General features: G+C 39.8%; 1 protein-coding gene across 1 annotated transcript in view; it reads left to right on the top strand.

Annotated features, from left to right (window-relative positions):
- GABRR3 (gamma-aminobutyric acid type A receptor subunit rho3) overlaps positions 1-17,018 on the top strand; it is a 47,244-nt gene that overhangs the window by 19,185 nt on the left and 11,041 nt on the right. The window contains exons 4-7 of the mRNA XM_049628069.1: positions 621-844; positions 6,134-6,216; positions 7,223-7,363; positions 13,234-13,386. Of these exons, the coding sequence (XP_049484026.1) occupies positions 621-844; positions 6,134-6,216; positions 7,223-7,363; positions 13,234-13,386 (601 nt within the window). The remainder of the gene's footprint in view (positions 1-620; positions 845-6,133; positions 6,217-7,222; positions 7,364-13,233; positions 13,387-17,018) is intronic.

The following is a 17,018-nucleotide window of genomic DNA, read 5'->3' as shown; positions in this document are numbered from 1 at the left end:
TAGAATTTGAGAACCACTATTTATTGGTATTCTTTGTGTCTCCCAAGCTGAAGAAAATCATTGTCTCCATCTCAGGATCTCTGACAGCACACTTACCACTAATAGCTCTAATAAATACTGTATCTGTTTTTGTGGGACTGTAGGTTATTCAAATGGGGGGGGGGCTGTAGTTTTATGGGACTGTAGTTTTGTTCCTTAACAAAAACAATATAAATTTATGGATACATTATAAAAGTGAATATTTATTTGCAATAAAAAGAATAAGTCAAAATAAAATATTGGGCCATGTGGATTCAAGTCCTTTTCTTCTGAGATCTCTTTAGGTGATTGACCAGTACTTACACAGAAATGTTTCCCAGTTATAACCTGGCTTCCCTTACCCAAATTGAATTCTCTATGGTTCCCAGAAACTCAACATTCACCAGACTCCAGATGAAGGAGAGGTTCTGCAACTCAAGCTCACTGGATTTATCCTAAATCTACCAGAAAATACAATATATGCCATTCATTTTATATGTCATTAACACCCATGCCAATCAATCTGGGAGTAATGGTATTGATTGGTCATCCTGAACTATATTCTCACAGGCTTTGACTTGTCTCTGTTTCTCTCTGCCTAGGACTTTACAATGACCTTTTATCTCAGACATTACTGGAAAGATGAGAGGCTCTCCTTTCCTAGCACAACAAACAAAAGCATGACCTTTGATCATAGATTGATCAAAAAGATTTGGGTGCCTGACATATTTTTTGTCCATTCTAAAAGATCATTCATCCATGATACAACTGTGGAGAACATCATGCTACGTGTATACCCTGATGGAAATGTCCTTTTCAGTCTCAGGTAAGGAGGGCTATGGACCGTCTTTGGCTTCCCTATGCCAGGGTCGTCTACACTAAAGTTAGTGGATCTCACTTCAGGCTAAGCTCACACTATTACTGTCTATTTAGTCATCCTGAAGACTGAGACACAGCAGAAAATATGATTTTTCCTTATACTAACTTCCAGATTTTAAAGAATAGTTTTCTAGTCTAACTCTACCTATACAGTGTATTGTTGGAGAATGATAGAAAAGAAGATGGGACAGAGTGGAGCTGAATTTTGGAAATCCCTAAAAGCCTGGCCCACAGTTTTATAGGTACATAAAATTGCTTTTCTTCTTCACCAACTACATACTACCAAACAGTCTTAGAATCTTGGATTAACTAGTTTTCTTAATTATCTCATCCATTTTTCACAAGAAGGTATAGTCATCATTCAAATTACTGCTAATTTTTTCACTTCCTTTTCATTTTTTTTTAATTCAAAACATTTTTCTGGGGCGCCTGTGTGGCTCAGTCAGTTGAGTGTCCAACTTCGGCTCAGGTCAGCCCACATCGGGCTCTGTGCTGACAACCCAGAGCCTGGAGCCTGCTTAGGATTCTGTGTCTTACTCTTCTCTCTGCCCCTCCTCTGCTTGTGCTCACTCTCTCTCTCTCTCTCTCTCTCCACTAAACGCTAACAAAAAATTTTAAAAGCCACCATTTTTTCTGACACTATGCTATAACAGCACTCCATCTTTAATGCACTATATATTCTTTTAGCCTAATAAATCCTGTACATACTGATGGCTTATCATTGATAATTCTTAAAATGTGTAGTAAATCCAAGTAATTCAATTTTTTTCATATCTTAAAAATCCTAGGAAAACTCTATAGTAAGACTGTGGGGGAAAAAAATGGCTCCCTGAAAGGTATCCATGTCCTAGTCCTTGAAACATGCAGAAGTTACCTTATTTGGTGAAAGAAAAAAGAAAGAAAGAAAGAAAGAAAGAAAAAGAAAGAAAGAAAGAAAGAGAAAGAAAGAAAGAGAAAAGAAAAGAAAGAAAGAAAAGAAAGGTAAGAAAGAAAGAAAGAAAAGAAAGAAGAAAAGGATCCTTGCAGATACGATTAAGTTAAGGATCTTGAGATAGGAAAATTATCTTCCATCAGTTGGTTGGGATCTAAGTGCTATCCATCATAAGCATCCTCGTTAGAGAAAGGTAGAGTACGATCTGACATGCAAAGAAGAGTAGAAGACAATGTGACCATTAAGATAGAGAGTGGAGTGTGATGCAGCCACTAGTACAGGAATGCCAGCAGCTGCCAGAAGCTGGAAGAGGCAAGGAATGAATTTTCCCCAAAAGCCTTTGGAGGGAACAGGACCTTTCTGACACCTTGATTTCAGTGCAGTGATACTAATTTCAGACTTGTCCTCCAAAACTGTGAAAGAAGAAACTTCTGTTGTTTTAAGCCACCAAGTGGTAATAGAAAATTAATAGATTCTTTTTGCTCTACACCTTGCTCACTTTAGTGCAAAGGTGCTATTGCCATATTGATGTCAATGTTTTTAAAAATGCAATGAAAGGGGCTGCCTGGGTGACTCAGTCAGTTAAGCCTCCAACTCTTACTTTTGGCTCAAGTCATGATCTCATGGTCCTGAGATCAAACCCCACATTGGGCTCCATGCTGGGTGTGGGGCCTGCTTGGGATTCTCTCTCTTCCTCTCTCTCTGCCTCTCCCCCACTCATGCTCGCACATGATCTCTCTCAAAATAAATAACTATTTTAAAAAATGAAAATAAAAATGCAATGAAAAGGAAAGTACCACTTTCAATGGAACTTTAAAAAAATGTTTATTTTGAGAGAGAGCATACAAGAGCAGGAAGGGGTGCAGAGAGAGAGGGAGAGAGGACCCCAAGCAGGCTCAGTGCTCTCAGCGTGGAGCCTGACACAGGGCTTGATCTCATGAACCGAATTGTGAGGTCATGACCTGAGCAGAAATCAAGAGTCTGATGCTTAACCCACTGAGCCCCCCAGGAGAACCACTTTCAACAGAAATTTTAAGTCAGGTGTAACATGGGCCTCTAATAAGAACTAGAGTCGGGCCTTACCAGGAATCAGTAGCACAATGGCAGCATCTGGCCAAGGTACCAACTTTGTAAAACTTTTAACTTTTCAAAATAATTAATTTTGATGAAAGAATTAGTTGAGTAGATTGTCTGTACCCTACATATTCCAAAGAATGATTTCTGGCTCCTGGGAGATGACCTCTAAGCCCTTGAAATATCTTGCCTGTTAAGAAGATCTTTGTTTCCCCTGAAGCCTTGGGCCACACCAGGAAGTCTATGCTAACAATGTGATTTATGGAGGAGGCTTTGAGCTACCCAGTAGCAGCTTGACCCCTGGAGGGGCTGGAGACCGAGGTCAGCCAGACCTGTGTGACCAACTCTCAGTTAATACTTTGGACCCCAAGACTCAGGTAGCTCCCCTGGTTGGAAGTCCTCCATGTGTGTTGTCACACTCACTGTTAGGACAGTAGCACTGCCCACATAACTCCACTCGAACAGGACAGATGGAAACTTGCTCTTGGTCTCTCCTGGACCCTGCCCTCTGTGCCTTTCCATTGCTGGTTTTAATCTGTGTCCTTTCATTACAATAAACCATAACTGTCAGTGGAACAACTTTGATGAGTCCTGTGAGTCCTTCTAGTGAATCATGGAACCTGAGGATGGTCTTGGGGAATCGCCAAACAAAGGAGGACTCAAAATTGTTGTCCACACAGCTATTCCAGTTGATAGCAGAGCCAGTCAAAGCCCAGAGACAGGTTACCTGGTTCCAGGCTTGGTTCTGACACTATCTACTGACAGAGATTCTCTCTTTGACCAAACTCTGCTAAGGCTCCTCTGAACTTACTTCTCACCTAGACTCTGACTTTTGAGCTTCCATGTTTATCTCTGCTACGTCCATTTAGCCAGAATCCTCCATCCATAATATCTGCCTCCCTTCAAATCTGATAAGATTCCTCATCTTGCACCACCCACAAGTGATGTCTGATCACCCTGGTCTGCCTTCAGCAAGGATCCTGTTAGGTCCTTTTAGCCAGAATCACCCACCCCTCACCCCCGATGTTTCCTCTGAGTAATTTCCCATCCACTGCCCCCCACCCTACTCCTTGGCTATAAATTCCCACTTTGCCTTGTTATATTTGGACCTGAGCCCACTCTCTCCCTATATAAACCAAAGTATAGTAGTCCCCCTAAATAAAATCTTCCTTACTGTTCTTTAACAAGTGTCATGAGGGCGCCTGGGTGGCTCAGTCGGTTGTTGAGTGTCCGACTTCATCTCAGGTCATGATCTTGCAGTCCATGGGTTCGAGCCCCGCATCAGGCTCTGTGCTGACTGCTCAGAGCCTGGAGCCTGCTTCGGATTCTGTGTCTCCCTCTCTCTATGTCCCTCCCCCACTTGCACTCCATCTCTCTTTCTCTCTCAAAAATAAATAAACACTAATTTTTTTTAAAAAAAAACACCAAGTGTCATGAACAATATTTTCTTTACCACGACTCGCCTAAGCACTTTGGTTGCTAATTTATCCATGTATATACTGTGAAGGAGGTAGACTCAAAGACTTCAGTGGTCCCTTCCAGCTTTAAAGTGCACTTGAACAACACAGATTTGAACTGCACACATCCACTTATATGTGGATTTTTTTCAATAAATATAGTACAGTACTGTGAATGTATTTTCTCTTATGATTTTCTTAGTAACATTTTCTTTTTTCTAGCTAACTTTACTGTAAGAATACGGTATAAAATACATATACAAAATATGCATTAACTATGTTGTTGGTAAGGCTTCCTGTCAACAGTAGGCTTTTAGCAGTTAAGTTTTTGGGGAGTCAAAAGTTACACAGGATTTTCAACTACACAGAGGTTGGCCTCCCTAACCCTGTATTGTTCAAAAGTCAACTGAGCCAGGAATATGGTAAAATGAGTGTTTTGTGACACAGAGTCATCCAGAAACCTCCCTGGCTTGGCATTTTGCTGCATGACTGTTGACAACAGAATTCAACCCATGGAAGATAAAATCGTTCCTGATTAACTTGGGGCACCATGGGTAGAAGCAGCTGTTGACTTTGTGTTTTTTTGCAGACTTGCTCAGGGGCCTTTTATAAACCTCTGATCTGCCGTTGTGGGTACCAGAGTTTCTACTTTGAGGCAGGATCATAGTATAGCAGCATCTGCCTAAAGCCAGAAAACCTAGGAGGATATAAAATTTGAAAAAACAATATTCATCAGTATGCAAGGTTTAATGGCACCTGAATTATGCATTGTGCCCATAAATCTATAACTAAAAATGCTCCAGGCTTTCTCCTCGCTCCTGGAAAGAGAATTTTCTCAGGCAAACTTGCTTTGTGAGAGAAACCTTTACCCATAGGCTTTTATTACCACGATCCCAGCCCTTTATGACTAGAAACTAAGTTTAGATCTTCTAAAAACCGGAAGATATTTAAATCTATTTAAAAATCTTCTCCCTCTGGGGGTGCCTGGGTGGCTCAGTCAGTTAAGCACCTGACTTTGGCTCAGGTCATGACCTCATGGTTCATGAGTTCTAGCCCCGCATCAGGTTCTGTGCTGACAGCTCAGAGCCTGGAGCCTACTTAGGATTCTGTCTTCTCTCTCTCTGCCCCTATCCCATTCATGCTCTCTCTCGCTCTCTCTCTCTCTCTCTCTCTCTGGCTCACTCATTCTCTCTCTCTCTCAAAAATAAATAAACATTAAAAAACAAACAAACAAAAAAGTCTCCTCCCTCCGAAGTATGTTTTTCTGAAAGACATCACAGCCAAAAAATATAGAGGGAGCTGACTAGGAAATTGTGAGATTAGAAGCAATTGTTAGAGCAGGAATTCACTCATTAACTCTGTGTCTTTAGCAAATCACCCACCTTCCTGAGTTTGCTTCCTTCTACATTATTTTGCTAGAGGATAGTAATGCCTGTTTTGCATTCTTCTTTTTTTTTTTTTAATGTTTATTTAATTTTGAGAGAGAACATGAGCGGGGGAGACAGAGAGAGAGAGAGGGGGCAGGACAGAGGATCCGAAGCAGGCTCTGTGCTGACAGTGGAGCGCCCAATGTGGGGCTCCAACTCATGAACCATGAGATCATGACCTGAACCGAAGTCAGATGCTCAACCGACTGAGCCACCCAAGACACCCCTGTGTTGCATTATTCTTGAAAGGCACACAAGACAAGCAAACAGGAAGCTTCAATATTGCATGTTCATTCAGCCATATGGTTAAATGACCTGCAGTTTTTGTTTTCTCTTTCCTCTTCCAGGATAACTGTTTCAGCCATGTGCTTTATGGATTTCAGCAGGTTTCCTCTTGACACTCAAAACTGTTCCCTTGAACTGGAAAGCTGTAAGTCCTACTTACTGATGGAGCAGGCACTCATGATCTGAACACACGATCACCTACTTACATGTAAATAAGCGTGTTCTTAACAAGCATTAAAAGTCTCGATATAAGTTAAATATATTTGTTCAAAATAGTTACATTTTTTTAAAAAACTAAGGATGATGGCAGATTGCCTGCCAAAAGAGAACATCCAGGGAAAGAATGTTTTCATAATTACATATTCTGCAGTTTCCACAAGGGTTGTAAAGGAACAAGCTCCCTAAAAAGGAATATTCTATATGCTATTAACTATATAGACTGACACACTTCCCAAATTAGGAAAGCTCTGGAATTCATGTTCCCATGTAAATCACAATCTTCCATTAAATATACTTGGTTGGGTTCCCTAGAAAAATGCAGCTCTAGACATACACTCGCTGATCAAAGCCCTGTCAGAGAGCATCCGAGCCAACTCCTTGTCAATCACTTTGATCCCTCAGCTGTTTTTGATACATCTTAAAACTGACGGCAGTTTTTCACAATGTGGCAAAAATGCTGGGAATTTCAGTGGTTGTTCCTCCCCAAATCCATTAGAAACTCTCTGTAATGCTAGTTGATTTCAGGAGAAAATTCTTTACTGAGCGCAGCTCATTTTGTAATTTCATGCAAGAGAGCCGCAAAACTAATGGGGCCAGAAGACCTAGAGTGGGACCTGTGATGGGGGACAGGCAGTGCTATGACATCACTCAGTGCACGCAGGTATGGGAGCAGCTATCTGGAGAGTTTTCAGTCCTCACATGGGCACCAGAAAAGCCTCCACACTATGCCAGTAATTAGGGTCTAAGTTTTGGAGATTATTTTTCCTTTGGTAGGTATGGGTATTATCAGTCTATCGGCAAACACATTTTTCAGTACCCAATATATACATGTCATTGGACCAGGCACTGGAGATACAGAACTGTGTAAAACATGGTGGAATACCTGTGGAACTCACAAGAGCCAGTGATGGGAAACTATTCTCTTGTTTCAGATGCCTACACCGAAGAGGATTTAATGCTGTACTGGAAACATGGGAACAAGTCCTTAAATACTGATGAACATATTTCCCTGTCTCAGTTCTTCGTTGAGGAGTTCAGTGCATCCAGCGGATTCGCTTTCTACAGCAGCACAGGTGCGCTGTTTTATGGGGACAGTTCATCAGCACTTACTGACACCTCCCGTTGCGAAACATGTGAAGAGACCTGAATTCACACAACTGTCCCGTGTGGTCTCAGCATCCTCCCTCCTTCACAAGCAGTCTCCTCCACCTCCAGTCCATGACCACTCTTGTCCTCATGCAGCCACCTCTAGACAAATGCCTTGCTTCTACCCCTGGCCTCTGCAGTCTACTCTTAATACAGCAGAGAGAGTGCTCTTCGCAAACGCAAAGACCACAATTCCTTCCTGCTTAAAACCCTCCAGGGTTTTTCTGTCACACTTATGACAAAATTCAAGCTTCTCAAATGACCTCCAAGGCCTACACGAGCTACCTCTGACCTCACCCACTACACCCGCCCCCCTCCACCACATCCCACACCACCCACGCTGGCCTTCCTGCCTGTCCTCAAACACACCTGTCTCATTCTATCTGCAGGGCTTCTGTTTTGGCCTTTTCCTCCCTCTGCCTACAATGCTTTCCCCCCAGCTTTCTCATGACCGGCTCCTTCCTGTCATTCAGGTGTTGTTCAAATATCACCTCCTCAGAGAGTGCTTCCTCAAGCATCCCGTCTAAACGAGGCCTCCTTCCTCACCATTCCCTATCTGTTATTTGTCTTCATAGCACTTAACACTTCCTGAAATATATCTCTATATGACTGCTTTATCGCCGGAGTGCCTGACTAGAAAGAGTGCAAGAAATCTGTCTGCCTTGTTCACCATTTCTTCCCCAGCATCTGGAATGGGCATGGTACATGATAGATACTCAATAAATATCACTGTGCTCACTTCGGCAGCACATATACGCAATAAGTATCGCTGAAGGAATCAGTCAGTAAAGGGCATCATTGCTCAGAAGAGAAAACCTATTCAATATTGGACCTATATTGTATACTCTTTACTATGACAGATATATTTTTCATTTGGTAACATGTCTCCAAGGCACTTTTTAAATTATATGTGGCCCCATTTAAAAAAATAAACAAAAAATAAATAAATTATACTTGCTTCCTGTTGATTAAAGTTAAAAGTAGCTCCCTCTTCCCTGGTTATTAGCATTCTAGGTCATTTCAGGAAGAATCCATATAAAATGCCATTTTAGATTTTTTAAGCCATGCATAGGTTGGAAAATGTATGCTGCCCTGAGTGCCTAGAATCCTTTTACCTACTGACTTTTCTCCCTGGAGGGTGCTCTACTCTTGCCCTTAGACTCCGGAGAGGAGTTATCAAGTTGTTATCTAAAAGCCAGAATCATCGGGCCTGGGTGGCTCAGTTGGTTAAGCCTCAGACTTTGGCTCAGATATGATCTCACAGTTCATGAGTTCAAGCCCCATGTGGGGCTCTGTGCTCACAGCATGGAGCCTGTTCAGATTCTTTGTCTACCTCTCTCTCTGCCCCTCCCCCACTCATGTGCTAGCTTGCTCTGTTTCTCAACAATAAATAAGCATTAAAAAAAATAAAAGCCTGAATCATAAGAGAGAAATCAAAATTTACATCACAGAGAAGCTGAGGGACTTTCTAGAACCAACAGCTATTTCGCTATTTAGATCCAGGAGAAATGCTCTATTTCACTTCATTATTTGTCTACATTGCTCAGGATTCAGCAGATAATGCTATTAACTGTAATAACGCTTATGGACTTTTCTGATTATATAAATAATACATATTATTTGTTTCGACCATTGGTATATCCCTGGCACATACTAAATGCTCCATAGGTAATTGTTGAACAAATGAATAAATGGCAGATAACTTGAAAAAAAATTCAGAGAAATTTAAAGAAAAAGCCTTTGTAATCCAACCTCATAAAGATAAACCATATTATTATTTTTATATAGTTTCTTCTCCTTTTTCTTTTCTCTGTCTTCCTGTCTTACTCTGCATAAGTAAATACTAACCCTTGAACAACACGATTTTGAACCGCACAGTCCACTTACATGTGAATTTTTCAATACATACACTAAGGTAATACACATGCATTTTCTCTCCCTTATGATTTTTTAACATTTTCTTTTCCCTACCTTAATTTATTGTAAGAATACAGTGTATAATACAGATAACATGCAAAATATGTCTTAATCCACTGTTCCATTATAGTGAGGCTTCCAGACAGCTTTAGGCTGTTAGTAGGTTTGGGGGACTAGAAAGTTATATGCAGATTTTCCACTGCACCAGGGCCCGTACCCCAAACCCCTACACTGTTCAATGGTCAACTGTATAAGTATGTTTTTATCAGGATTTTAATGTTCATAGTCCTAAATTTAATTAATATTTAAACAAAGGAATGCATGCAGTGAACAATGATACATGTCAAAGTGTAATTTATAACTGTTTTCATTTTGCTGTTGTTATGATGAAATAACTTTGGCATATGATAAATTGTGAACAGGTCTTTGCAATGTTTGAAGCTATTAAAATGTCAGAGGGGTGCCTGGGTGGCTCAGTAGGTTGAGCATCAACCTTGGCTCAGGTCATGATCTCATCGTTCATGGATTCCAGCCCTGTGTCGGGCCCTGTGTTGACAGCTCAGAGCCTGGAGCCTGCTTCAGATTCTGTGTGTGTTTCTCTCTCTCTGCCTCTCCCCCACTCATGCTGTGTTGTTCAAAAATTAATAAGCATTTTAAAAATGTCATATATACAAAGCATAGAAATCTAAGAGTATTGTTCCCTCCACAGAATGTATGCTACATATATAATCATAGCAATGACATTTCTTCAGATTTTGAAGCCCAAGTATCCATTAATATATACCCAACTATCCTCTTAAAAATAAAAGGTTAAATTTGATTTCCAAATTCTTACTTCATCAATACACCATTCCATTGGCTATGAATCCAGTTATTAATCATATCTGGGTTTATTCAACCATTCTTAGGTTTCAGAAAGATCAGCATTTAGACATTTATTTTAATTTACAAGCATGTGATAGTTCTGTCTCACATTATCCATGAAATATTAAATGTGGTCTCCTGAGAGCTAAACTCAAGTGTTTTTTCTCCAATTAGTATCCCGTTTAAACATATTAGCTTAATCAAAAATAATTTTTTTTATGTTTATTTTGTCTTCGTTCCTGTCATTATAACCACCACTGTAACCTGCACTGCCAAATCAGCTATACAGTAAAATCTGTACTTGCGACTCTGGTTTGGAGAGCCAGAAGTAGAGTTAGAATTATGTAACTTTAGTTTCTATTTGATAGCTGCACCATCATGTCCCCAAGTTTTTCCCTTGGCTCTGTCTTCACCACTCCCTGGCAATAGTAACAAGCAGTTGAGGGCTTATTCCCCCTCATGCCTTTCAGTGCCCCTCACAATCATGCACTGTAGATTTATGAAGGAAAAAAAAATGACTCCTGCCCCTAAAGAATGCATTGACAATTATTCTTTATTGCAGCATCATATGGTGGCTACAAGTATAAGTTTTGGAGACAGGCTGCATGAGTTCAAATCCTGGCTCAACTGCTTATTAGAAATGTGGACAGGTTGCCTTATCTCTCTAAGCCTCAATGTCTTCATCTTTTGTAACACTCTCTACCTCAGAAGGTTGTGAGGATACATGATTTAATACATTTAAATAATTTAGAATAAAGTCTGCCATCAATAACTTAGAATACTGTCTATCATATGGTGAGTAACCAGTAAATATTAGCTAGTAGCTCTCATCATCACTATTTTCATAAACATCATCTTGATCCTTTTGACACAGATTGAAGCCTTTAGCATCAACCACCCGTTGAAGGTGACAGTCTCAGGTGTAAAACTCTTCTTGAACCTGACTCCTTGAACCTGACTGACTCCTCAATCACTTCCCCTCTCTTGCATTTTCCTGCTGCCAACTCTCCAGCCCTCTCCTTCTTTCATAAACTCCCCTTCTTTCTACTGTGCGGCAACCTGATGGAGGCTGACAGACCTTCCACCCAGAATGTGGTTCAGATGTCAAAACTGATGATGCCGCACACAAAGCAAAAGGTTATAAAGAGATTTATTATGCATGTAATGAAGTTTTCCAGAGAGAGTGGAGTAAGCTCCCAAAGTAGGTCTGAAAATGGCCTGAGAAATCAGAGAAGGGCAATTGGCTTAAAGTTTTATGGTGGTTAAAGGGTGGGACTGGGGGGGAAGCATTCCCTTGCATGACTTGAATTTCCCATGGGTGCCAAAATAGGGAGCACCCAGCTTTCCTATTAGCTTGCCCAGGTGTGAGACAGAAGGAGAAGGACCAGTGGGGTTTGGGAGCTATGAGGAGTCAAGTATCGGAAGTGGAGTCAGACTCTTTATTACACTACCCAGGATGAGGGTTCCACCATCTTTCCAAGGCAGCACCACATTTCTTGGTGGTGGAGGGAGCTCTTTCTGGCCTGCAGCTTCAACCACAATAGTATCCCTAGTCTCCCCTGCCCTGAAAAGCCACACAACATAGTAGCATTTCTCCTGATTGGTTGCCAAAAACAAATTTATTCTTCAGAAAATTACAAATAAAGAAAGGACATGTTACCAAAATTTAAGTCCTAGCTAAAACCACATACCCTAAGTGTTTCTTTATGAAGTTCTTTCACAGCTTTTACTCATCTCTTTTAATCTCAAAATAATTGTATGAAGCTGTAACATCAGAGAGACTGCTATTCCACTATACAGCTATAATAAAAACTCTCAACCGCACACAAAAATCAAGCAGGGCTGTGGCATGGGTAATACAAGACAAAATGAGTAGCTTAAAAAATAATGTATATTCTGACTTTAGAATGCACTATGTAATGTATCTGTTGTTAACCTTGGTAATGAAATTGTTTGATATTCCTGAAACATATATCAACTGATGATGAGAACCTCAGAACAGGTGGGGACAAGAAGGGTCATCAGCACATAATTGAGAAGAGAATACTAAGAGAATAGTATGCCAATTCAAGGTGGGTTTGCTAGGTATATGTTTTAGGCTGAATGCCTAAATATTGACCTGTTCTGTGTAATAGGTTTGCCATCTTGAGTTTCCTAAGAAATTAATACTGAGACTAGAAGAAGGGTTCTCTAACTTTGCAATACTTATGACTTTGTTTTATAATTTTTAACCTAATAGTCCCTTGTTTTTTGGCTTTAAACTTCCTTGCAGCCAATGTGAAAAGGGAAACCTGAACAAAATTGTATGGATGTGACCACAATTCTTACTTCTGATCAGCATGAATTAATCAATATTAGCAACATGAATCTATTTAATTCCAGTCAGAAGCAAAGAAACATCATCATTTGGTTACTTTTTTGTAGATTTACCATACATAAATTAATGGTACCCGCCAGACTTTGAAATAATACAAACAGTTTACAGATATTCCTTTCACCCACTCCCTTTACGAAAGCCTCACTGTCTGGGTTCCAACTTGGAATCCAATGACTCAGTAGCTACTGTGAACCTTTTCCTTCACATAAGATGTTCTCTTTCATTTGTTATAGCTAATAAATGGTTTATTGGCTATTGCATGTAGTTATTAGTCATGTATTGAAGACTGGCTCACTTGTAGAAATGATGTGAACACAATATATTTTGGAAAAAAGGTCTTTAAAGGCCATTTCACACAATATGATTACCATTCATTCCTGAACAGCAGCTATGAAATTTAAGGGGAATCTTTGAATCACATAATTAAACAGACTTCAGATCACTTAACAGACTTCAGTTCAACAGACATTGATGGAATGCCAGGCCCAGACCCTGTCCTTGTGCTGGGTAAACAAGGGTGAGTGTGTTCTGTTCCATGTTCCCTAAGAGCTTAGAGTTTAAAGAAGCAGGTCATTTCATGAAGTGTGATGTTTTCATGCGGAAGCCTGTTCTAAGGAAAACTCTGGCTTTTTCTCATAGGTTGGTACAATAGGCTTTTCATCAATTTTGTGCTAAGGAGGCATATCTTCTTCTTCGTGCTACAAACCTATTTCCCAGCAATATTGATGGTGATGCTTTCATGGGTTTCATTTTGGATTGACCGAAGAGCTGTTCCTGCAAGAGTTTCTCTGGGTAAGGTTTTTCTGAATCTTTGTGAAATGCTAATATCAGAGAAAGTTCAATGAAGGTAAATAAAAAGGGATGATAAGTAGAGAGAAAGGAGTGATGGTTTAGTATGGATAGTTAGAGACTTATACTCAGCTTATAACATTGATCTCAACAGCCTCAGCAGCAAACTGTAATTGGACTCTTTCCTTGGAAACTGAGACATTAGGTATGAAGCCTGCACCAGCTGACCAAATCTGACTAATAAGGATAAATTATGAAGTTATGAAGCATAAACAGCCTCACTTTACAAACCTATCTCCTCACTTTCAGGAAACCTCCCCATCCCTTGCCCAAACCCATTTTGCTATGCATGACAAACCTTTGCATCATAGAAAAAAGAACCTTCAATCCACTATACTACTGGTATCCTAATAAATTCTTGAGATAGGGGGCAATGCCAATTAGAAATCAGGCCTTAACCTAAACACCAAAATCAGAATCAACTGCAGTGAAATTTCAGTTATTGTGGTACTTTAGTTGGCAAGCGATTTCAAGTGGAGAGACATTGCCAGCTTCATGAAGTCACCACACAGGTGTGATTATCTACTCCACCTAGCATGTTGTATGCCACTGTCACACATACTGGTTTATGGGAACCATTTCAGACCCACTCAGCAGTTACTATGTTCTTACTAAGTGCAGGATGCCTGGCTAAGCACTTAGATAACACGTTACTTAATGAGAACTCAAGAGTCAATTCCACTTGCCTTCTTGGCTGGTTCAGGGCAGAGCTCCCTTCATTTCAGCTGATTTTGTTTTCACCTGTAATGCTCTATCTAGAGAGAAGATTGTTATAAGTGCTTCACAATCATTGTAATTATCACACAATTCATTCCAGAAAGGGTGATTTCTAAGTTAATGTTCGCAAATTATATGCATACTTCAAAAGACCATTTGAAAGACATAAATTGTTATTAATATTAATAATTTGTTCACCTCTTTCCCCTATTAAAAGCTTCAATCTACAAGCATTTGAGGCTTGAATATCTTCATGGGAAAAAATACCATCTGAATAAGTAATTAAAGCATTGTGGCTGTTCCTTCACATCAGAACAGTTATGCCCTGACCTCAGTGCAGCAGTGGGACAGGGTAGAATTGAACAGGAGGCTAAAGGCACATTACCAGCCCTCAAGACAGAATGAGAAAGACATCCAGTCTCTAAAGGTTTATAAACATGATTTTCAATCAGATTCCTGAAGCCAACTACTCAGCTCTTACACTTTGAAAATGACAAGTAATCAAAGCTGGTTCCAGGGTGGGTTGGGGTGAATGGAAAACACTGAAATGCATTTAAGTAACCCCTGAAATTCTATGCTTCTTGCATCTACATTGGGTCCCTGCAGGGTTGGAAAATTGCTATTCAGATTTGTATAAAATAATATACAAATCAGAAGTGTCCCTTTCCCCTCTTCTCTTAATAAAGGGAACTGTAGTATGCCTATACCACTGCTATCTTCTCAGGTTTTTGCTTCCTAACACCCTCAAGTTTTTTCAAAGGTATTTTGGGCTCTGCTTTACTGGCTGTTCACAAATACTACTGGGCTACCTGATTCTCCAGAAGGTCCTTCTATCTTTCTATCTTACTCTTGCCTTTTCTCGGTTGTTCCCCCTCCATCATCTGAAGCTCTGAAGTATTTGACACTATTAAGCATCCTCTCCAAATTCAGAATCAGGTGTAGTGGTCAAGAGCCCAGCCTCATCTTCCTCATCTGCAAAATGAGATGATTAATACAGCCTTCCAAGGTCACTGTATGAAATAAATGGGAGCATTTATGTCAACTGCCTAGGCTGTGCCTGGCTCATAGTGTTTGATGAGACTATACAAACAATAAGTTTGTTTTTGGTACTCTGTACTAGTCTAGGTTTTCTCCTTTTTTAGACTTTTCTTTCATTTGTACTCCTACTTTGTCTTCCTTCTATTCCCTGAGTAGGTAATCTGGGTAATTACCTTCCAAGGTTTTGCTCGCTTTTGATTCTCTCATCAAATGGAACAAGCCTTTGCTTCTGACTACTGTCTCTATGAAAGCAAATTCCAACCCTGTCTATCACAAATCTTTCTCTCAAGTTCTAGATACCACTCCCAGCTGCCCGCCTGGACTTCATTTCCAGGTACTACAGGTACTCCACATGTTCAAAACCCAACAAACTACTCTTCCCAACTCTGCCACCCCTGCCCAAATCCCACTTAGTCTCTTGACTTTTCTTGTTCTTCTAAGGGCCCCGAATGTGTTGAGTCTTTCACTATTGGACCCTTAATTTCCTTAGTCTTGGGCAGTCATTCTTAGGTTCTTAGGACCCATTTACATCTTAAAAATTATTAGGAACCCTAGAGAGCTTTTGTTTTGTGGGTTGTATCTATCATTATTTATCCATGTTGGCTATTGAAACAGAATTTTTAAAAATCTGCATTAGTCCATTTAAAATTAGCAATAATAAACTCATTAAAAGTTAGCATATTCTATGAAAAATAACTTCTCTACAGGAATTTTTTAAAGTTTTCTTTCTTTATTTATTTTAAGAGAGACAGAGACATTATGAGTCAGGGAGAGACAGAGAGAGAGGGAGAGAGAGCATCCCAAGCAGACTCTGCACTGTCAGCACAGAGCCCAATGAGGGGCTCAAACTCACGAAACCGTGAACTCATGACCTCAGCTGAAACCAAGAGTTGGATGCTTAACCGACTGAGCCACCCAGGTGCCCCATAAAATAACTTTTTTCTAAAACAAAAAATATTAGTGAGAAGAGTGGTATTGTTGTACATTTTTGCAAACCTTTAATATCTGGCCTTCTGGAGGGCAGCTGGATTCCCATCTCTGCTTCCTCATTCAATCTGTTGTAATAGGTTTTAGTTGAAATATAGGAAGAAATCTGCCTCGTTCAGATATGTGGTTAGAGAAAAGAGCCATATTTCAATAGTGTTGTGCATAGTCTTTCTTGACATTGCACCAAAACTCAGAAAGTGACAGTTTCTTAAAGGTTAATTACAATGTGGAATCTGATATTCTATCAGTGAATTTTTTTGTACTCTATTAGATTAAAATTCATTGATCTAGCTTGCATTTTGCCTAGATCTTTTCACCCGTGCGTCAACCATTTGAAAAATACTGGTGCACTGAGTTATACAGATCTTCTCAATGTTCATGTAATTAATTATATAAATTCAAAAACTCACATTTATCAATCTCATCAAAAAGTTTTTGAGTAATGGAAAAACTCTCAAGCTCATAGTGATACATACAAGTTTAACATCATTCTAGTTTTGGCTTGAAATCTCAAATTTTATCATTTAGCAACAAACATCATTAGTTGCTTTACTTCAAGTGATAGGCTTACTTTACTCAGTTTTGACAAAATGCCTGAAGATACCCAAATCTGAACAACCAGAGTTTCTCTGTGAGTTGTTCTTTTAAGTGACAGTGATGTCCCATTTTTAAAAGTGTCTCCTGTTCAGCTCATAACTCAACTGTCTGAGCATTTTCCCTCAAGACAGCCATTGCTGTTTGGTATGGAGAAGTGCCTTATATATACTGCTCATTTCATCAACCAGAATATTAAAAAAGTATATACACAAAGGCTGTAATTTAATAAAATTAAA

This window comes from Panthera uncia, chromosome C2, assembly GCF_023721935.1.
Source record: "Panthera uncia isolate 11264 chromosome C2, Puncia_PCG_1.0, whole genome shotgun sequence".
NCBI lineage: Eukaryota > Metazoa > Chordata > Mammalia > Carnivora > Felidae > Panthera > Panthera uncia.
Note: the sequence above shows the minus strand (reverse complement) of the source record. Positions and strands in the feature narration are given on the sequence as shown.